The sequence below is a fragment of the Rhinoderma darwinii genome, chromosome 7, assembly GCF_050947455.1.
Source record: "Rhinoderma darwinii isolate aRhiDar2 chromosome 7, aRhiDar2.hap1, whole genome shotgun sequence".
Taxonomy (NCBI): domain Eukaryota; kingdom Metazoa; phylum Chordata; class Amphibia; order Anura; family Rhinodermatidae; genus Rhinoderma; species Rhinoderma darwinii.
The window spans coordinates 52,499,194-52,522,465 of NC_134693.1; the positions used below are offsets into that span (position 1 = coordinate 52,499,194).

General features: G+C 39.5%; 1 protein-coding gene across 2 annotated transcripts in view; it reads left to right on the forward strand.

The window, feature by feature from the left end:
* COL11A1 (collagen type XI alpha 1 chain) overlaps nt 1-23,272 on the forward strand; it is a 162,838-nt gene that overhangs the window by 59,148 nt on the left and 80,418 nt on the right. Inside the window, exons 8-19 of one of the 2 annotated variants that reach the window (XM_075833368.1) lie at nt 813-1,100; nt 2,724-2,786; nt 8,873-8,914; nt 9,882-9,944; nt 10,108-10,182; nt 10,731-10,814; nt 11,660-11,716; nt 19,008-19,061; nt 19,261-19,314; nt 21,423-21,476; nt 21,697-21,750; nt 22,360-22,413. In XM_075833368.1, the coding sequence (XP_075689483.1) occupies nt 813-1,100; nt 2,724-2,786; nt 8,873-8,914; nt 9,882-9,944; nt 10,108-10,182; nt 10,731-10,814; nt 11,660-11,716; nt 19,008-19,061; nt 19,261-19,314; nt 21,423-21,476; nt 21,697-21,750; nt 22,360-22,413 (942 nt within the window). The remainder of the gene's footprint in view (nt 1-812; nt 1,101-2,723; nt 2,787-8,872; nt 8,915-9,881; nt 9,945-10,107; nt 10,183-10,730; nt 10,815-11,659; nt 11,717-19,007; nt 19,062-19,260; nt 19,315-21,422; nt 21,477-21,696; nt 21,751-22,359; nt 22,414-23,272) is intronic. The other variant, XM_075833369.1, reaches the window with a different exon arrangement.

The window sequence follows — 23,272 nt, forward strand, 5'->3', positions numbered from 1 at the left end:
AAACATTGAAATAAACATCTATGAAATTCTATTTTATACAAAATGAATTAATTATTCTGAAAATCATTCTCTCGGAAATAATTGACTTGCCTAAGATCATAAAAAATTATGAATCTTTTTAGTGTTTGCTTTAAATATGCATTCTTCTTTTTACTTATACGTACAATACATGTCCTTAGATGTAGTCCATAGAATATATTCTAATGTCAATTGTAAAATTGTAAATTTCATACCAGGTTAATCTTTAACTCATATGATAAATCTTCTGGATATTATTAATGGTGTGTATATACAAATATCCTGCAGCAACAGATAGACGTGGAATGCACATTTAAAGAATACGTTTAGTTTGTGGAATCAGATATTCGCAGATGCTTTAACAGCTTTTATTTATTAATATTTACTACAGAGAATTGCTTTGCAATAAATTATAAGCAGACGCTGGCTTGGTAGGGATATAGGCATTGCTTCAAAAGCAGCAGTACTATTTGAATCACTAAATTTAAAGCGTACCTAAGCATATTGAAATTTGTAAAATGATTGATTAACTGGTTATGACCTGAACTTAGACTTATGTTTCACCCTTTCGTTTACTGTATAGTAGTACTGCTGCTTTACAATGAATCATGTTTACTTTGCCATCTTTTATTTGATGAGGAGAAGATGATTATCACATGCTCCTAAATCAACTTAAAAGAAAATGATGAATTAAAACTTTAGGTTGATGATATCTAAAGTTGCATCAGTGCATCTAACGCTTTCACTAACCTTAAACCGTGTGTTCCTCCCACTTGTTACACTGACACTGATAGAAAATTCCTGTGGAGGAGGAGACACTGGTGGAGGAGCCATTTGTGGAGGAACCTTTTCTGGAAGAGTACATAACTGGAGATGATTATGACTCAGACAAAAAACTAATAGAGGAAACAGAATATGGGGTGAAAGCTGTAGTGCCTACTGAGTCTGAGCCGGTGGTGGGAGGAGATTTAGAAAAAGATGATTTATATGAGTACACAGACTATGAAGAGAGAGCCACAAACCCAACAACGGATGACTTTGGACCTGGGGTACCAGCCGAGAAAGATATCTCAGAGACCACCGTAAGTTATTGTGGCTACAGATGTAAAAATGAAATGAACATGTCATTGAGCTGGAAAGGCTTATGAGTCATTACAAGACACTAAATATTTAAGACTTCAATACCCAAATAAATGCTCACATTTTTAAATTATGCAAATAAAATAAAAAATTGTGGATGGCTTTAGGCAACAAGGGCCTATTGGCCATGCTACTTTAGTATATATAGTGGTAACAATGGAAGCCAGTTATGTACAACAGAAACTCTAGACAGTCAGACATGGGCTGATATATTATACCGTGATGGAGGTAAATCAGAATAAGTTAGTAAAACAGTAGTAAACAAATGATTTACCTTAAAGCGATGCCTTTAGATTACAAACAAATCTGCTCAGAGACATACAGTATCTCTGTACATCCAGTAATTGATGATGTCCTGCAGTCATTTGGAAATTTGTTAGGTTAATACTCTTTTACTGTTTCCATGGCTCCTACTTGGCTGCTTAAAGGGGTTGTCAGAGCAAAAGCGGTGGTCTTCCATACTGATGTCATATCCACAGGATAGATCATCAGTATATGATCGGTGGGAATTCGACACCCGGACCCCGCATCGATAAGCTGTTTCAGCTGCCTCCAGGCCCTGGAAGCTATGCAGTTGTCGGTGTCGGAAGCAGATGGCTCTATTCACTGTATAGCAGTCCTGCTGCAGTACAGTAGCTCTGCTGCTATTCACTTGAATAGGAGTGGTTGGAGCCGTCTGCTTTCCGGCACCGATGACTGCACAACATCCAGTGCCTGGAGGCAGCCGAAACAGCTGATCGGTGTGGGGTCCGGGTGTCGAATCCCCAATGATCATATACTGATGATCTATCCTGTGGATAGGTCATCTGTATGAAAAACCACCTCAGGCGCAGGTATCCCCTTTAAATGTGACCAATGTTAAAGATTTTGCATTGGGGCCCAGGAGCTTCAAGTAATGCTTATGATGTCATGGTAAAAAGGACAAATATTTTATGAATCAAAATCTGGTTGCATAGTTATAACAGAGAATTTCAGAGTCACTGGTTTATACAGTCGAAAGTAAGTGAATTACATTTGGGGCAGTTGTTTAAACAAATAGGGACTGTATTTTGTACTGTTAAGCATTTAGGTATGGTATTCTATGAATTTTCTGTACTGAGTATTTCTTATGTTACCATGCTAATTATTTTCCATATTATAAATAAAATTATGGCCATTTTCTGGGTGTCATATAAAAATCGACCATATGGTGCTCTTAGCTAAGTATGATATTCTAGTGAATGCCTACAGTGTCTGGTACATACACATGAGAGATACTGCTTTATTCTTCAGGTGTATACGGAATCTCAGACATAATTTAGCCTACTAAAGGAATAAATATATTAAAAGTGTACTGCAGTCATTTCCTATAACATTACTATAGAAATAGCTTTTTATCAGTCTGTTATTTTATATGAAGACCTTTTTTGACTCAGTTGCCTACAAAAGTAAAAAAAAAACCCTGTACAAATATATTCCATTTTTAAAGGTATCTTTTGCTATGAACTATAAATGTTTTGTAGGATGTATTAATACCTTCCCTTTCTAATAACTCTATGTCACAATGACATTTAATGGTTTTACAGGTAAATAATTATGGAGGATATGGAGAGAAGGGTGATAGAGGAGAACCAGCTGTTATCGAACCAGTAAGTAACTTATGAATCAGTGGTAGAGATCTAAATACAAATAATTTCTACATTATTCTATAAAGGTGATGTTGACATTTTCAACTTTTTGCAAACAAAACTCACACACATATGGATTTAGAGAGATAGATATAACAGGGGAGTACAGAGAAGGAAGGAGCCAGTATAGACCCTTGCACTCGTTCACAGGGCCGCCATCAGGGGGGTATTAGGGGTAGTGGTGTGAGGGGCCCGGCCAAACCTAATTGAAAGGAGGGCCCGGCAACTGCCTCGACATTCTTTTGGTAGGAAAAAACGGGCCCCTGCAATGGGGCCCGTTTTTTTCACCAAAAGAATGTCGTGAGCTGCTGCTGCTGCTGCTGCTGCGGGCCCCCTCCCCTCGTCATGGGGGGCCGTCAAACCGTCCGCCCGCGCGCGCGCACCCGATCGCGCGCACAATGAAACTCCCGCGCGTGCGCACTCGCGAGCGCGCATCCACGAACGCCCGCACTGGAGACCGCCCGCGCGCGCACCCGCGATCGACCGCGCGCGCACCCGCGACCGGCCGCCCGCGCACCCGCGAACGAAGCGCGCGCAGCCGCGGACCCACATGGACAAAACTTACCTGGAGCCTGGCTGGAGGTGAAGGACTGGACGTCTGGACCGAAGACCTCCCCTGGAAGACATCGCCGGAAGAGGACTGGAGTGGGAGCAGCTCTTCTGACAGTGAGTAAATTATCTCAAAGTGTTGTTTATGTATGGCCCTGTTCACACAGTATTTTGCAGGCAAAAAAAAAATCTGCCTCAAAATTCCTTAAAGAATTTTGAGGCAGATTTTGAGGCAGATTTTGACCTGCCCACACTATCTTGCCGCGTTTTTTTGCTGCGTTTTTTGCCTGCGGCGATTGAGGACAGCAGACAAAAAACGCAGCGAAAAATGCATTTTCTGCCTCCCATTGATTTAGATGGGAGGTCAGAGGCGGAACCGCGGCAAGAAAGGACGTGCTGCTTTTCTTTTTCTTTTTTTCCGCGACTGGCTCCCATTGATTTCAGATTAAATCAATGGGAGGCGGTTTTGGAAGTTCTTTGGTGCTGATTCTGACGCAGTGTCCGAGTCAATATCAAGGCCCAAAAACTCTGTGAACTGGGCCTTATTCTTAGGGCTTATTCAGACGAACGTGTAATATGTCCGTGCAACGCGCGTGATTTTCACACGCCTCGCACGGACCTATGTTACTCTATGGTGCCGTGCGGACTGTCAGTGATTTTCACGCAGCGTGTGTACGCTGCGTAAAACTCACGACATGTCCGATATTTGTGCATTGTTCGCGCATCACGCACCCATTGAAGTCAATGGGTGCGTGAAAATCACGCCCAGCGCTTCCGCAGCCGTATAAACTATGAATGAAAACAGAAAAGCACCACGTGCTACAAACATACAAACAGAGTGTCATAATGATGGCGGCTGCGCGAAAATCACGCAGCCGCGCATCATACGCTGCTGACACACGGAGCTGTTATGAACCTTTTGCATGCGCAAAAAGCAAACGTTTTTTGCGCGTGCAAAAAGCACACGCTTGTGTAAATCCGGCCTTAGGGTAGGAACACACTAGGCATGAACGCTGCGGATTTTATGCAACACATTTTATTGTGGAAAATCCGCAGCGTATTACAGTCGCAGCAGAGTGGGTGAGGTTTGAACAAATCTCATTCACACGCTGCAAAAAAAATGGACCTGCAGTGCGGCTTTGGCTTTTTAAGCCGCAGCGTGTCAATTTATTCTGTGGAATCGCCGCTCCTCTGTTGCAGAAATGCTGCGGTTCTGCCGCAAAAATCACACAAGAGAAGAAAAAAAAGGTACTTTTTTAAATTGATAAAGTTTAGACTTACCCCGGCCGTAGTCCTGGTGACGCGATCCTCTATTCTTAGCGCAGCCCGGCCTCCTGTCATGACGTTTCATCCCATGTGACTGATGCAGCGGTCACATGGTCTACAGTGTCATCCCAGGAGGCGGGGCTACGTTCAGAAGAGAGAGATGCGTCACTTAAACTACGGCCGGGGCAAGTCTAAACTTTTTTTTCCCTGCAGGATTCCCGCAGCGGACACGCCTCACCAAACCTGCGCCACTATTTGGTGCGGTTTTGCTGGCGGAATTCCCTGCGGCTCCCGGGATAAGCTGTGTAGTTTTACTCAGCATATCCGCCTAGTGTGTCCCTTATGATGTCGCTCCTGGAGCTGCTGCCGCTCTCTAAATAGGCAGTTGGTCCAGTAGAATTTGGAATTATTTTTTTTTGTGAACCAGCTTAAAAAAATACAAAACTTTTGTGTTAGGGCCTGTTCACATCACTGTTCGCTTCCGCTCCGGGGTTCCGTCTGAGGTTTCTGTCGGGTGAACCCCGCAATGGAAAGTGAAAGTGATAGCACAGCTTCCGTTTCCATCACCATTAGCGCAGTCGACTGCGCTATTAATTCCGTCCGAAAACCAGCCGGAATGGTGACGAACCACCGCTCCGGGGTTCCGTCTGAGGTTTCTGTCGGGTGAACCCCGCAACGGAAAGTGAAAGTGACAGCACAGCTTCCGTTTCAGTCACCATTGATCTCAATGGTGACGGAAACATCGCTAATGGTTTCCGTTCGTCACCATTCCGGCTGGTTTTCGGACGGAATTAATAGCGCAGTCGACTGCGCTAATGGTGATGGAAACGGAAGCTGTGCTATCACTTTCACTTTCCGTTGCGGGGTTCACCCGACAGAAACCTCAGAAGGAACCCCGGAGCGGAAGCGAACGGTGATGTGAACAGGCCCTAACACAAAAGTTTTGTATTTTTTTAAGCTGGTTCACAAAAAAAAATAATTCCAAATTCTACTGGACCAACTGCCTATTTAGAGAGCGGCAGCAGCTCCAGGAGCGACATCATAAGGGACACACTAGGCGGATATGCTGAGTAAAACTACACAGCTTATCCCGGGAGCCGCAGGGAATTCCGCCAGCAAAACCGCACCAAATAGTGGCGCAGGTTTCGTGAGGCTTGTCCGCTGCGGGAATCCTGCAGGGAAAAAAAAGTTTAGACTTACCCCGGCCGTAGTTTAAGTGACGCATCTCTCTCTTCTGAACGTAGCCCCGCCTCCTGGGATGACGCTGTAGACCATGTGACCGCTGCAGCAGTCACATGGGATGAAACGTCATGACAGGAGGCGGGGCTACGCTAAGAATAGAGGATCGCGTCACCAGGACTACGGCCGGGGCAAGTCTAAACTTTTTTATAAATTTAAAAAAGTGCCTTTTTTTTTTTTTCTCATTTGTGATTTTTGCGGCAGAACCGCAGCATTTCCGCAACAGAGGAGCGGCGATTCCACAGAATACATTGACATGCGACTGCAGTCACACTGCAGGTCCATTATTTTTGCAGCGTGTGGATGAGATTTGTTCAAACCTCACCCACTCTGCTGCGACTGTGATACGCTGCGGATTTTACACAATAAAATGTGTTGCATAAAATCTGCAGCGTTCACGCCTAGTGTGTTCCTACCCTAAGGCCGGATTTACACAAGCGTGTGCTTTTTGCGCGCGCAAAAACGTGGCGTTTTGCGCTTGCAAAAGGTCCATAACAGCTCCGTGTGGCAGCAGCGTATGATGCGTGGCTGCGTGATTTTCGCGCAGCCGCCATCATTATGACACTCTGTTTGTATGTTTGTAGCACGTGGTGCTTTTCTGTTTTCATTCATAGTTTATACGGCTGCGGAAGTGCTGGGCGTGATTTTCACGCACCCATTGACTTCAATGGGTGCGTGATGCGCGAACAATGCACAAATATCGGACATGTCGTGAGTTTTACGCAGCGGACTCGAGCTGCGTGAAAATCACTGACAGTCTGCACGGCCCCATAGAGTAACATAGGTCCGTGCGAGGCGCATGAAAATCACACACGTTTCACGGACGTATTACACGTTCGTCTGAATAAGCCCTAACAATAAGGCCCAGTTCCCAGAGTTTTTGGGCCTTGATATTGACTCGGACACTGCGTCAGAATCAGCACCAAACAACTTCCAAAACCGCCCCCCATTGATTTAATCTGAAATCAATGGGAGCCAGTCGCGGAAAAAAGAAAAAGCAGCACGTCCTTTCTTGCCGCGGTTCCGCCTCTGACCTGCCATCGAAATCAATGGGAGGCAGAAAATGCATTTTTCGCTGCGTTTTCTGTCTGCTGTCCTCAATCGCCGCAGGCAAAAAACGCGGCAAGATAGTGTGGGCAGGTCAAAATCTGCCTCAAAATTCGGTGCGCGGTTCCAGGCGGTCGCCGGTGCGCATGCGCGGGAGTTTGCGGGTGCGCGTGATCGGTCGCACGGGCGGCGGTGTTTGACGGCCCCCATGCTACCCAGGGCCGCCATCAAGGGGGTATTAGGGGTACTGATGTGAGAGGCCCGGCCAAACCTAATTGAAAGGGGGGCCCGCAGCTCATGACATTCTTTTGGTGAAAAAAACGGGCCCCATTGCAGGGGCCTGTTTTTTTTCTACCAAAGGCAAGTCGCGGCAGTTTGCCGGGCCCCCTTTTCAATTAGGTTTGGCCGGGCCTCTCACATCAGTATCCATAATACCCCCCCTGTTGGCGGCCCTGGGTACCATGATATAGTACTGGACGGAGTACCGTTAACAGGCGGTGCCACGGTAGGGGGGCCCAGAAAATGTAGATGTAGGGGGCCCTGAAATTCCTGATGGCGGCCCTGCTCGTTCATATTACACTCAGCCGTACAGGGTTAATATGGCTTCTTCCTTGCTTGCCCTCCATGTCTTTTCCATCTTTTTAATGAGAGCATCGAGAGGTAAGTCTTTGGCCATTTCCCTCTTCTCCGAATTGCTAGTACTGATCGGGAGCCCTGCACAGAATTTTGCTTCCATAAGAAAAGAGACAATGAGACCAACCTCCGCTGAGACCACCCAACTCTCTAGGCCCCATAGGAACTGCAGGAGATGCCTCCATGCTGCATTTAGAGAAATAGCGTACAATGACAGTCCACGTGTACCTACAACAAAGATATATATCTGATTCCCATATTTAGAGAATGTATCTACAAGCTTCATAAAACTGAGGGTATTCTAATAAAGACTTTATAATAGTATATAATAGCTTGTACAGTATAATTGTCTTTGGGCAGAATGTAAGAGAGAGTGTTTAGGTAGTCAATGGGTAAATTCAGTAGTTGCAGAGAAGGACGGGTTGAGAACTGCTGCACTGGAGCTCTGCACGAGAGCAGTCTTTTATAACTGGTATTCATACTATGCGCAGCTCTTGGAAGTATGTACTCCTATGTACTATATCATTTTATATAGCTTCATATTTTGGAATCTTTGCATTTTTTTCTTTTTTGGTGTAGGAAAATAAATACAGGTCGCAGGTAGAATTTTGCAATTGGTGCATGACAGTTCAAGTCATTTAAAAAGTATAAAATTAATAAAGATATTAAATTTTTTATTCAATTCTGAAGTTGATATATTCCTTTAGGTATTTGTGTGTGGGTGCCATACTGTACTCTTTTTAATCTTGCAAGCATGAGATAAAAGTATAACTGTAATATATAAATCAGATTTCATTTATGTGACTTGGTGTAATAGAAGTGGTTGTATGGGGGTCTACCTGGACTGAGCTTGTATGGATATGCACAGCGAAACAATAGATTAACTAATACTCTAATCCCTGGCCTAGCCGCAGTATCTGATTTATATGACCTGCACACAAATCCTGTAAACCAGCGATAACATATTAGTCTCAATGCCTGAGATTCATAAGCTGTGGATTTTGACAACAGGAATAGTTTAAATGAGCTGTATTGTATGATAACAAATCTGATATGATGTCTGGCTCTTCAGGACTCTTTAGACACCCAGAGTGAATACCAATTATTTCCCAGTGAATAGGCCAAAAAAAAGCGATAACCTTGCTTGTATTCACACAGGTCATTCAGAGACTCCATCATTTTAAGTTTCTTCATTCTGGATTCTTTGCTTAAAGTAATTTTGACCACATGCCCAAAACAGAGCTGCCTAAACAACATGATATCGACGGATTGTCAGCTTCGATTCATTATTGCAATGCCCTTTTGTTTTTCAGGGAATGCTGATTGAAGGACCCCCAGGACTGGAAGGACCAGCAGTATGTATCCAATTATTTCTTTCATATTGTTTATAGTCCGCTCAAAGAAAGAGTCAAAGAAATGTATAGAATGGAACAAATTATATCTACAGTATACTAGGGGGAGTTCCTATTTTATTCCTTTAGTGAATGTACCTGGGTGCTAAATTCTAAACTCACCATGAAACGTCATTGTGCTACTTATTGTGTTATCTTAATAGGTGCGGCACAGTGTATGCTCATGGGGCACCTTGATATACTTTATATATTGTAGGCGAATATTGAGAAATGTTACTTTATATTGCTTATCCTGCGCTGATCCTGAGCTACAGCTTTGCGTGAGAGACATTTGTTTTATTCTAAGAACACTACCAGATTTTTTGGGGAAAGTTATCCCTGCTTTATTCTGATGAGATCCAATCCTGTTCTTGGCACAAAATAGACAAATGTTACACTGAGCTGCATATCATCTGTCTGAAAGCAGCCCTTCAGACTTTTTTCCCTCCACAGCTGCATTCACAATTCTCCTGACTACTTAGCCCTGCGTGTTCAATTTCTGTACAGAGCACTGCATGATAGGTATTTGGCTAAGGGAATGTCTGTGAACAAACTGTCAGCTGGTCCCGGTAGTAACCAGCAGAACTAGGAATGCAGCTCCGGGCTATAGTACATACCGTACCACAGTACATAAATCTCTATATAAATGGTTAAATGATTTTCGAAAGTTGACTTTCTTTTGATAATTACTTTAGATAAATGATAGTTCAGACTAGTTAGAATATTTGTTTAGTATATATGGACAGGCCGGAAATTAGGGGGGGGGGGAGCAAATCAATTATATTATAATGCCCGGTTCTTTTTATTTATGATATTTCTATGAGCATGAATACTGATGACATTTTTTTTTCCATAGTTTCTGCATATTATAGAAGTTTATTTGAGTTTAAATCTGTATGGTATGACAGCTATATTTTTGTTTTATTTCTAGGGTCTTACTGGTCCACCTGGCTTGCAAGGACCCTCTGGACCACATGGAGACCCCGGTGAGAGAGTAAGTACTATTAACAGTTCCCTCTCATATACTTCTTATGATCTGCGTTTTGCAGATCATTTAACTAGAAGGATAAATCTGAATTTCTGGTGCCATACAATAGCTTTTAATAAGAATTTAAACTTTTCTTTCCTGCGTGACTTAAAATGTTCTTCCTCCTTAGGGTCCACCTGGACGTTCTGGACTTCCTGGTGCTGATGGTTTACCTGGACCACCTGGCACTATGCTAATGTTACCTGTAAGTTACCATATTCAGTAACCATAGACCATGTATAAGATGTTCTTCAGTTCCTACTTATTATTTGGTGTTCATAGTACATGACAGATCTGAAGAGTACAGTATTTTTGAAGACCATGTATTCTTAAAGAGCTTATATAAATGCAACTAATACCTGCACAATGAATAAATTGTATAATTAATGAATTAATAATTGGTGAATTACAATGTTCTTTCCTAGTAAATAATAGAAAACCTGGATACTATTAAGAGTAAAAGTTCTCCAGTAGTAAATGATAGCAAACTGTATATCAGAAAATCATCTCTATCACAACGCCAGGCATTTCGCCTCAAGTATTGTTATTTTAGAATGCCCAGCAGTAGCAATGGTTTTAATGTAGATGCACTGGATAAACACATGTACCCAGATTTATTCAAGCTACAAGATGCGCTAAAAGTTTAATACAATTTTTCTACCAGACAGTAAAAAAAATGCAGTAAATACAAATGCAAAGACTTGCTCCGTGAAGCAACATGTATCCAAACTTTATTTGTATCTTCTTTTCCAGTTCCGGTATACGGGAGATGGAGAAAAAGGACCACCTATATCTGCTCAGGAAGCTCAAGCTCAGGCCATTCTCCAACAGGCTCGTGTGAGTGGTAGACTAATTTTACCAGGTTACCTTATATAACATACAGTATACAAATATTTAAGACGGGATTCAATGCAACAATATATTTTCAGAATCATGCTAGAATTAACCAGCAGTGAACACTGATTATAATTTAGACTCAGAACGTTCTTTAGGGCACATTCAGACGCAGTGGAATTCTGCAGCAGCCGTTTTTTACATTTGTTTCTATACATTTTTAGGAAACTTAGTTCAGACGTTGGGGAAAATAACTGTGCGGAATTTAGGCTGCGGTGCAGAATTTTCCCTCCGCTGCATGCTCATTATGATGCGGAGAAGAAGTGGAATTTCACTGCGAATTTCAGCCTTTACAATGCAAAAACTGAAATCTGTGGCAAGTCCACTGTGATATCTGCAACGTCTGAATTACCTGTCAAATATGCAAATGTTGGTGCAGATTCATTGCGTAATTGCCTCAAATCTGCACCAACATTTGCAGCGGAAAAATTCCGCCACGTCTGAACATGGCCTTATAGTCATACACTCACTCTGGTAATATAATATATATATTGACATGTTAGTAAATTCCATATTTATTCTCTTGTTGAGAATTTGATTATAATGTTCATGTCAAATTATTATTTAAGTAAATAGAGTTTACTTTCATCCATCATACATAGATACATATACACATACGTACGTACGTACTTACGTACGTACGTACGTACGTACGTACGTACATATAGACATACATACATACATACACATAGACATACATACATACATATAGACATACATACATACATACATACATACATACATGCAATACTACAAGTAACAGTGATATTATTTGTTGTTTTTCTTAGATTGCCATGAGAGGTCCCCCTGGTCCAATGGGTCTTACTGGAAGATCTGGTCCAGTGGTATGTATTAATAGCTACTTCTACAATAATTGCTTCTTAGTGCAATAGTTTCTTGTTTATACACATACACGTTGGAACAGCCATATTATACGCTGAACTAATATTTATACGCATTAAGTCCTGATATTAGGAGATAAAAATAAAATATGATACAATCAACATTTAAAACGCAACTTCAAATATATGATCCTTTGATTTATTGACAAAATTGTAAGGATGGTGTTTCATTCAGTATAAACAAAATGGTTGCCAGAATTAGGGTCCATACATAGGCGAAAGCTGCATGCACAGACCGTGTACAGTGGAACTTAGAGTCCCTTAGGGAGCCATAGGCACTCAGTTGTTGCCATATGGTACTTCCATGAGATACAGGGTCACACCTGGCAGCAATGCTTCTAGAGGAGAATATTTCTCAGTAACACGTCATATCATGGAACATGTCAAAATTCCTAAAAATTTGGTCTGTATTGTGAAATGGTGAAAAATATTTTCAGCAGGTTTATAGATATATCTGTTCTGGTGAGACTGGATGACAACTATTATGGCCACTATTCTAGCTTCCAAATAGATGTCACCCAACTTACCTCCAGTCTTGAATCGCAAATAATAGAAATGATTGACATATAATTAGTAAGGAGCCAAGGAAATTATAATGGTGTCCATTAGGGTTTTTCTACGAACAGATATACTCTAAAAAAAGGATGAAAAGTGCAGTCAACCATGTGGCACGAAAACCTAGATTTACATACATTTTATGTATTACATAATTATAAAAAAATATGATTAACTTTATTATTATTATTATTCTTAGAATATTAGGGAAATCATATTTAAGGGGATATTCACACATGCCAGTTTTATAGCTAAAAAATTCATAGGTTCAGCATCCCCACACCCATCCAAAAAAAGCCACAAAATTGGCTTGTGTGACTATAGGAATGTATCAACCTTTCTATGCCAGTTTTTTGGTTCAAAAGTCCCAATTTGTAGTGCAATTTGCAACATTTGACCTTATTTTGCCACACTTTTCACTTTTGTAATAGGGAGTGTGGCTTCTTAAAAGGGGGCAGGACCACAGCGGCACGACAAATTAATTTTGATTTACGCCACAAAACTGATATAAATTATAGTGGAAATGTACACCAGCTCTTAGCTTAGATTTTACTCTGTGGGGCGGAGCAAGGTAAAGGCTCATGCTGGGTCCCGTACCTTACACTGCCTCCGATTAGACTACCCCTCTCCTCTCCCCTCGGGCAACTAAATAAGAATAAAAAATAAAATAAAATAAATGAATACTCTTCATCCACCCTCTAGGTCCCCTCAGGCTCCCTCAGTATGGTACGGCTTATACAATGTCTTGACACTGGGCAGCATTAGGTACTTGTATGAGCCGCAGCATGCTGAGGGAGCCTGAGGGGACACAGAGAGGAGAAGAGGAGCCGTAAGGTGAGTGTGCTTTTTTTAAATTTATCTAATGGGATGGAGGAAATAGATGGTGCATGGACACAAAGGTTGCGGCACAATTGTGGCTCATAGTCGTCCAAAAGATGCGCCCCATTTATTATTAAAAGTTGTGCCCCATTTATTATTTCTTAATAAATGTGTTGCATCTTACTTCAGCTTTCTTTCTATTTAGACTGGCGTATGAAATACCAGTCTTAGTAAATTTCCACCTTAGTGTTAAAACCAGCAATTTCCATTTCATTTAATAATAAGTTAATAATAATATATAACTTTTTAGTAACACATCCCGTTACTTCATCCACAGTATACTGTTAGAACAGATATTAATGAAAAGTTTATTAAACTTTCTAATACTTATGCATTTCTTTAAACAGAGCCTAGGGTTTATTATACTTTGCGTTAGTAAATCCCGCTATATGGCTGCCGAATTGAAGCTGTTTAGTAAACATGAAACTGTCACAACCGATAATAACGTCTCCTTCGACCTAGCATAATCTGAATATCCCATTGCCTTCTATGAATTGAATGAACTATCCATTCAGCTTTGGCCTAGTTTTCCCTTGTTGTTCCATGGCCTATTAACTCATAATAGAAAATTTATTTTTCACAAAGTTTTAATAGGTCTTCCTACATCCAAACAAAATATATTATTTTTGGAGCCCTCTCTATTTAGAAAAGCAAGTTATCGATTGTGGTGGTTAGACGAGAAACGAAAATTTTTTTTTAGACCAATTTAATTAACACTTTGGTAAAGCGTACATTGCATCGCATATTTTATCTGAGAGAATCTATTGTATTGAAAACAATTCCATGACCCATTAAAGTGTAGACGTGCAGACAGCATTGATTGCAGCTACAGTGTTATGATTAGACATTTTCTCTAATGAAGTTTATGAGCTTGAAAGAAATGAAACAAGCAATCCAGTGCCGAAAAATCCCGCTAATATGGCTCGCAAATAGCAATACACGACTCTTATAATGTAGCAAAACTTTAGACTGTGAAATGGAATTTGATTAAGATTAAAATGTGAATAGTGTTGTTGTTTGGCAACGCTGGGTCCAGTAATGCAGAGTAAAGGATGCAGTGAATATAGGAATAAATTCTAGTTCAAGATGACAAAGAACATATATATTAAAAAATATATATATCAACAGTAAATATAAGTGATTACATTCCCTTCGTCTGTATCTTATGGGAAGGTATCCTAAACAACTGCCACATGAGCTCCCATAGGATTGTCACTCAAGTGTCGTAGTCTTATGTACGACCTAATTATGCTGTGAATTATCTCCTGCCATGATAGATGTATAACTATAGAAAATCTTCCATTAGGACAATAAAAGGATTTTTCTAATAACCCAATGAATCACATTAGAAATTCGAATATATTAGGTAATTTTCGATTCACTAATATATCAAGTATGGTATAAATGCAAAGTCCTGTAACTTCAGTACTATAGACGGTGCAAGGCCTTCATAATGCAGAATTCATAGTAAATTGTAGCATTCAAATGATAATCAGGACGATAACTTTTTTGGGAGAAAAGTGCTATGATCAGAATTTTTATTGGGAATATGGAGAAATCTTTAAAGGCTAGGTACACCAAATTATTTATTTTTTACTAAGTCAATGTTTTCAGTGTTTTAAAACAATGTTTTAAGATATAGCTTCTAGGTATATTGTATATCCTGCATGTCTTGGACATAGGATACAGCTAATTTCGATTAAATGTCATTTTTATGGCACAGTGAACCTTAAAAAAGAAACCACAAAAACTATGGCTGAATTGCGGTTTATTTTTCAGTTCCGCCTACAAAATAATTAGAAAAGTTTCTCAGTACATTATTAAAAAATACAAATCGTCCTGCAATAAACAAGCCCTCATATGGCTCTTGAAATGCGATGATGGAAAAATGAAAAGGAAAAAACGAAAATTGGATGTGTCCTCAAGGCAGTGTTTGACACCCCCGACATACAATGCCGGGAAGACTGTATTGTGTACTTCGGCAGATTTATTTTTCTCTTTTGAAACGAGCAGTGACAGAGGCGTTTTGTGGCAATTTGGCTCAGTTTTTTAAGCCAAAGTCAAAAGTGGAGCCGAAAGGAAGGGAAATTATAAAGAAAAGACTGATGTATTTCCTTTCTTTTGTGTCCACTCCTGCCACAGGGCAGGGCAACGATCAGCAGATGAACGTTTGTTCATCGGCTAATTGTGTCATTTTAAATGCCGAAAATATTATCGTTGTAGGCAGAACATCTCTGTGTAACCAGGGAGAGGTGCTGCCAACATGACAGAAATGTATGGAGACGAGCGATCGTAGTAACGAGCTCTCATCCCCATATTAGCGCCCTGTGAAAGGGAGTAAATGAGTGCCGATCAACGGGCTGTCTCCTTGATTGGTGCTCGTTTACACGGGCCATTTCTCTCTATTCCTTCCCCATAAAAATAAACATGGCATTGGGCTACTGAGAGATTGAAGTGATAGCCACTTGCTAATCACCCTTTGGCCTGTAGTCATCTCATGTTTATTTGCAGCTTCATATTCCTAAATGCACCAAAAGCAATTACACTATGGAATTACGGTAGTCAAATATTCTCCATGATAATTCATGTTCATATTTAATGCTAATAGATCAATATATATGCAAATGAAATACAAATATTTACTAGAAAAAGTAAATAGGAGCTCTTTATATACAAAATCTTTTCTTAATGAAACTGAGCCACATGAAATCTGCACAGAGCTAGTGAATATGATTGATGTTCATCCAGCTACGTCTGCAATTTATCATGTGCCAAAGATGACCTAAAACAGCGTCTAGCATGGAAGCTTTCCGGGAATGGCCATTAGACTAGTGTCTTACATGAACACGTTGAAATTGTATTTTTAAATTACCCTGGACATTCAGTGGTGGTGGATTAAGAGGCACCCGCGGCACATAATCACCCACTGAAACCTTGCAAATCTTATATCTATCACCTTGTACAATTATATCATTACTGAGGGAGAAAAAAAAACAAAGAGGATCCCAAAAATAAGATCATGTAACTTGTCACTGGTTCCCACAATAGGATGGACAGGCTGTATACTCTCATCATGGAGTATAAATAGGGTGCCTTCCTGAGACAACCTCTTTTAACTTTGTGGTGACTTTGGGGCTAGTTGAAAATTCCTGAAAAAACATTTTCCCTCAATCAGTATATAGGGTATTATTTCACTTCTATAATATATATATATAAAAAAAAAAAAAAAATCCAAAATACAATGTCAAAGAAATAACTCCCTTGCAACTTTCATATTTTTTTTTTTCCTTTTACATCAAATGTTTTATTCTGTCAATGAACCCAGAGGCTGTTGGTCAGTCTGTACCTATAACATACTGAATGCAGTATTACACTGCACCTGTTATTGACTGACCAATATATAGTATACAATATGCTCTAAAACAGTATGAAGCAGAGCGCCTATCTAGTCATTGAGATGCGGTGTTCTTCCCAGTAAGTTAAAAGTGCAGCCTCCACTCAGACAGCCGTAAACCATTGCTTTGCTGCTTAGACAGTTCCACTGAAGTAAATTAATGGTAGTTACCACTTACCATGGTTCACAAGGGTTTGTCAGGTTGGGCGACAATTTTGAGAACCTCTTCTGTATATAATATATTGTAAACTGTAAGCATAATATTTGACCAAGTCCTGGGCTGATCTAAGATGTTAAAGACTATGTAAACCTTTGAAAGGCTTTTTTTTTTCATTAATAATAATAATAATAATAATAATAATAATAATAATAATAAAAAGGTCAATCAGTGTGATGGGTGCAACTTTATAAATAGTTTTTATTAAAAATTATTTTTACTTTTTGAGATACAGCTGCTCTTTTATTCTATATGCAGAGCAGTGTTATCGTTCGCTATATCCTATTCCCGCCAGGTTCGTGGGACTGACAGCTTCAGTGTCGGCGGATCCTGCGTGTCTCTGACACCCAGGATCCACCTGTTACCCATCACATCTAAGTTGTGATAGATTACACACGCAGGACCCGCTGACACTGAAGCCGTCAGGTCCGCGGGACTGACGGATTCAGGTCATAGCGAACGATACAGCTGCTCTGTATAGAGAACACAAAGCAGCTGTATCTCAAAAATTAAAAATACGTTTTTAATATAAACTATTTCTAAAGTTGCACCAGTCACACTGATTGACCTTTTTATTTAAAAAAATGCCTTTCAAATGTGTACATAGCCTAGGCGCATGTATAAAGTCAGTTCTGTGAAATCTTATAGTCCCCCTTTAAAAATGTCATGTATACACAACAGCAATTTAAGATCATTTTAATCTTCTTAAATTTCCTTGTATACCCATAAAACATAATGTGCAAGAATTAGCAGGTGTGTGCATTACATTTTTCTGGAAATTTGGTCAATTTTCTTAAACCAAAAAAATGACATCTCATGCCCCATTGTTGCTCCCTCTTTACCAAGGCCATGTATGCCCACTGACACTGTGATCAAATCACTTTGTTGCCCATTGACCAATTTATTAGATAAAAAATACATAAAATTCATATGCTGCAAAGAATAGTCCATACCACTTGACACTAATGTTTAGAGAGATACCCTGGTGAGACAGGACCGGGCATAGAAAAGCATCCTCTTGGCATAGTGGCCTTACAGTACAGAAAGCAGAAGGCATTAAAGAAGAAAAGACAAAACATTGGAGCTCTTGGTGCATTAAGGAGGCGTGAGGCATTTTAAATATTAGTTCTGCAGTTTTACTGCCTTTAGCTGGCGGAATATGAGATATTAATACATGTTTGTAAAGCATTGAGGACCATTGTCAGCTGTTCAGCGATCGCACCACAAGGCGGCTGTAGACGTCCAGTTATTTTATTAGTAGTAACATGGGCAAACCCTTAGGACCACGGAACAATACAACTCCGTCAATGGGATTTTTGGCCACATTTGAGGCTTTAGTTTGTTTCTGTATTTTAAGAAATACTGTCCTGCGTTCCTAAATAATAAACATAGTCAGTAAGAAGTAAATCTGAGAAATATTTTATAACTGGCAATAAGCATTTTGTAGGATGCTTTATCTCCCTTGTGAATTTATATGTTTTTTGTATGTAAAATATGGTAAATGTACGAGGATAATGTCTATATTGTATCTAGAATTTTAGGGGATAAAGCATTTACCTGCATGTCACAAAATAGGCCGCGAAGGGTTACAGATCTGGACATTGCATTACCCATGTGGCTGTTGCATTGATTTATATAGGAAGGAACTGGGGACATACAGATGTAGCAGAGCTGATTTGGAACAATATTATTTGTGATCACGCTCAGTTAAAGAACATTGACACATACAAGAAAATACCTCACCAATAAATCCATTCAGTTGTTCGCTCCTCCTCAAAATTCTGTTCAGCTGTTTATTAGTGACAACTGTTTCACCCACCTGTGTTTTCCAAAAGTGACAACAGAAAATAGCTGCCATTAGGGATGCCAACCAGCAAGAAAAGTATCACCCAGGCAGATATATCCTTCCAGGAGTCAGGAAAGACTAGGCGAACATTTCCTGCTGCTACTTTAGGAAACTATAGAAATGTAAAACAGTCATTACTAAAACATGAAGGAACAAAATAAAAGATCTCATTAAGGTGATGTCGTAGGTTTACCTGAAGTCCTATTAAAAATTACAAGAAAAATCATCACGATGTCATCTGTAATGACAAACTCAGCTCTGCTATTTATATATATATATATATATATATATATATATATATATAAAATATTTCAACTTCCTCTCTTTTTGTCTTCTTTTATAGGGTTCACCAGGTTCTCCTGGAATTAAAGGAGAATCAGGAGATTCCGGGCCTCAGGTAAGGGATTTTGTAAAGATGAAACCATATACTCTATTCTCTTTTGAATAATGTTGTTGTGATTTTTATGTATACATCATACCTTTAATTGCTTATCTTTACAGACTGCACTTCCAGTTCTACAACTTGTCTACACCATGCATTCAAGCTTCAATAATTTTCATGTACAGTGACATACATTTTATTTTTTGCTTTGCAGGGTCCTAGAGGAATTCAAGGTTCCCCTGGGTCAATGGGTAAATCTGGCAAACGAGTGAGTAATGAGTTCTTTATTCCACAACACTCTCTCAACATATGTTATATAGATAAATGGAATTGTAATTAGTCACAGTAAAAAAACATTTAGCAATGAAATGGTTAAAATCGAAACATACCAGTGAATTAGTATGTGCATGACATAATAGAATTTGGAAACAAAGCATAACCCCATTGAATTAATTTTATTCAACAGTGATTGAGTTGATACATAGATAATAGATAGATAGCCAGATGACAGATGATAGATAGATAGATAGATAGATAGATAGATAGATAGATAGATAGATAGATAGATAGATAGATAGATAGATAGATAGATAGATAGATAGATAGGTAGGTAGGTAGGTAGATAGATAGATAGATAGATAGATAATAGATTGACAGATGATAGATAGATAGATAGATAGATAGATAGATAGATAGATAGATAGATAGCTGATAGATAGATAGATAGAAATTCAAAAAAATAAGCAGCACTCCACAGCATAGTAGTCAAAAAAGTGAAAACCGTTTATTCACCCATATGTAAGATTGCTACGTTTCAGTCCCAATCTGGACCTTTCTCAAGCAGGTTGAGAAAGGTCCAGATTGGGACTGAAACGTAGCAATCTTACATATGGGTGAATAAACGGTTTTCACTTTTTTGACTACTATGCTGTGGAGTGCTGCTTATTTTTTTGAATTCCTAAATTTGGACTATTGGTCGTGGTCTGAAGGCTTGCACACACGAAACCCCTGATAGAGGTGATTATTTCAAGATTTGTGGTGCGGTTCTTCTTTGTATTTCCTAGATAGATAGATAGATAGATAGATAGATAGATAGATAGATAGATAGATAGATAGATAGATAGATAGATAGATAGACAGACAGACAGACAGACAGACAGACAGACAGATAGATAGATAGATAGATAGATAGATAGATAGATAGATAGACAGACAGACAGATTAGATAGAGAGATATGGATGTAGCCATCTTTATCTTGACTCTGACTTTTTGCACTATGCTATCACACAAAAAAAGCCAAAAAGTAAATCTAAAGTTTCTTGTCACTGTGCATTTAATGCCTTAAAAGTCAAGATAAACATGGCTATATCTGTAAATAGATAGATGGGTTGATAGATTAGTTGCAAAGTATAGGCAGCACTCCAATGATTTAAAGTGAAAAAAAAAAAAATAGGACTTTATTAGCCCGTATGTGCCCATATGGGCTAATAAAGTCCTTTTTTTTTTTTTGGAGTGCTGCCTATACTTTGAAACGTATGGATTGGAGGGACAAGGAGTCTAAAAGGGGTTTTACACTGGGTGATTATCGTGCAGACGAGCTTTCATAGAACGCTCTTGCCGATAATTGCCCAGTGTAAACAGGGCAGCTATCAGCAGATGAACGAGCAAATGCTCCATCATCTGCTGGTCGTATCGTTTTAAAAAAGTAAAATATTATTGTTGTCAGCAGCACATCTCCCTGTGTAAACTTAGAGACGCTCTGCCAACATGATAATAATGTATTGGGACGAGCGTTCAGAGTAACGACCGCTCGTCCTCATCCATAGCTCCGTGTGACAGGAGCAAACGAGCGCCGATCAACAATGTCTCGTTGAACGGCGCTCGCTGCACCGGCCGCCTATCGCACAAAGTAAAATGGCCTTAAGTCCCGAGGCCTGCACCCTAGCCAGAGGCTGGAAACTTTGCTGCTCTATTTCTACTTTTTTTCTGAGTTGATAGATGGGAGATAAATAGATATTAGATGGATGGATGGATGGATGGATGGATGGATGGATGGATAGATAGATAGATAGATAGATAGATAGATAGATAGATAGATAGATAGATAGATAGATAGATAGATAGATAGATAGATAGATAGATAGATGGAGTGAGAGAGAGAGAGAGATTACAGCATTCATTATGCCAGCAATTCGAGATTCCAGTCTCAGTGCATATTTTCAGTAATCTTTGGGTTGTGCGACTTCATAAAGTATTATTATTTTTTAGCATAATACAGTGATAGGCCTTGTTATTAAACCACATATAGAAAACACGTCATTGTGATTATATTAGCTGTGGAGCGTTAATTAATATGATTTATGTGTTCATTTCAGGGACGCCCAGGAACTGATGGTGCCCGTGGAATGCCAGGAGAATCCGGGTCCAAGGTATGATTACATCTATGTCTACTTAGTTATGTGATTGTCAGGTATAGTAAATGGGCACCAGTCATGCAGTAGGATTCAGTACTGGTAATAAGACTTAACAGAGATATATATTCGGGTATAATCCTGTTCATTCATTGCTATAAATTTTCCATTGTCGTTAGTTGTACCATTTTTCAGCATAGATGTTTAATCACCTTAATTCATTTTTATCATTTCACAGGGTGACAGGGGGTTTGATGGCCTTCCAGGTCTACCCGGAGAGAAGGGGCACAGGGTGAGTCACTTCTTGGCTTGTCATGATAGCCATTGTTTTGTTACATTCACATCCTTTATTTTGTTTTTATTTTTAATTCTTGTGCTTATCCAGCAGAGGGCGCTTTCTGCTTTGGTCTTTTATTCCTGACATTGTGTTATAAGAAAACAAATGAATTAGCCTCGTTCTTAAGCAATTTGTTTACTCTTCTGTGTGTAGTTACTTTACAAGGACATTTTGTACATTCATTTATAAAAACACTACAGTCCATGATACACCGTCTATTGATGTACGTCACTTGTTTATTGTTTTAAGTCTACTCTTTGCCTTTGTTTGTAAATACCCTTTAGAATTGATTGTTAATGTTATATTTTAATCAAACACAATCCTTTTTTTTTCATATTAGAATAGTTCCCCTGTATTCATAGGAAATGCACTCTTAATATGAGAGAATTTAGGTGGACTGTCATGATTTATGGAGTATGAAGTATGGCTGACTCAGTGGCTCAGTGCGTTCCTCTTAGTTTGCTAGGTTGATGCCTCATCAAGTTATTCTTGTATGCACAGTGTCTTTGCAATTGCTGGGATCCCAAATTTTTTTTCTTAATTATTAAAAAACTAATTTTTCAGGGTGACAAAGGTCCACAAGGCCCACCTGGTCCTTCTGGTGAAGATGGAGACAGGGTAAGAAAATGGAACATGAGACACCAATCAATCAATTCATTCATTTTGTATCTTAACCTGTCTAAACACGTCCACATGGCAATTCTTATTGTAGTAAATTTGTAAAGACCTTTGTTAAAATGGCCAAACATGTAACTAAACATTAGGAATATGTAAAACACATGTGATACATGTGCTCTTTTACCAGAATATTTGTACCGGAATACAGCTTTACAATGCCAATGATACTTCCATACAATGCCCTCTCAATACAGCCATGCAGTACCCCTATAAGGCTTTGTTCACATAATCTTTTTTGTCTACGTTTAACGTATATGCTGGGAAAAGCTCCCGACGTATATGTTAAATGGAGGCTGCGACGGATGCTTAACATTGACATCAGTCACCCATAGGCTAAATTGGCATCCGTTTACGTCATGAAAAGATATTGGAAAGCTCATGACGTAATCATTTAACGGATGTATTTAACATATACGTTTTTTTACTCGACTCTGTGGGATGGAATAGTGTAGTCTACTACGCTATTCTATATGTTTTTACTTTTTTGGGGTATATTGACATATTCTAATCAGACGAAGGCCAAAAGGAAACTCTTTGTCCTCCGTCCGACAATCGAGCCCTATGGACACGTTTAGCGTGTATGTCGGTACCTTTCCCAATGTGCATGCTTAATGGAAACAAAAAATGTGATGTGGACATGCCCTAATACCACCAGACAATGCCAAATAATACATCTAATATTATCATATAAACTCTTCTCTAGCCAATATTTAGAACTGACCGTGGAGTGAAATGTTTTTCTGTTCCACTCTTAGTTAGCCACTGGGGGGTGGAGTCCCATTCTCCAAAAGCGGGGCAG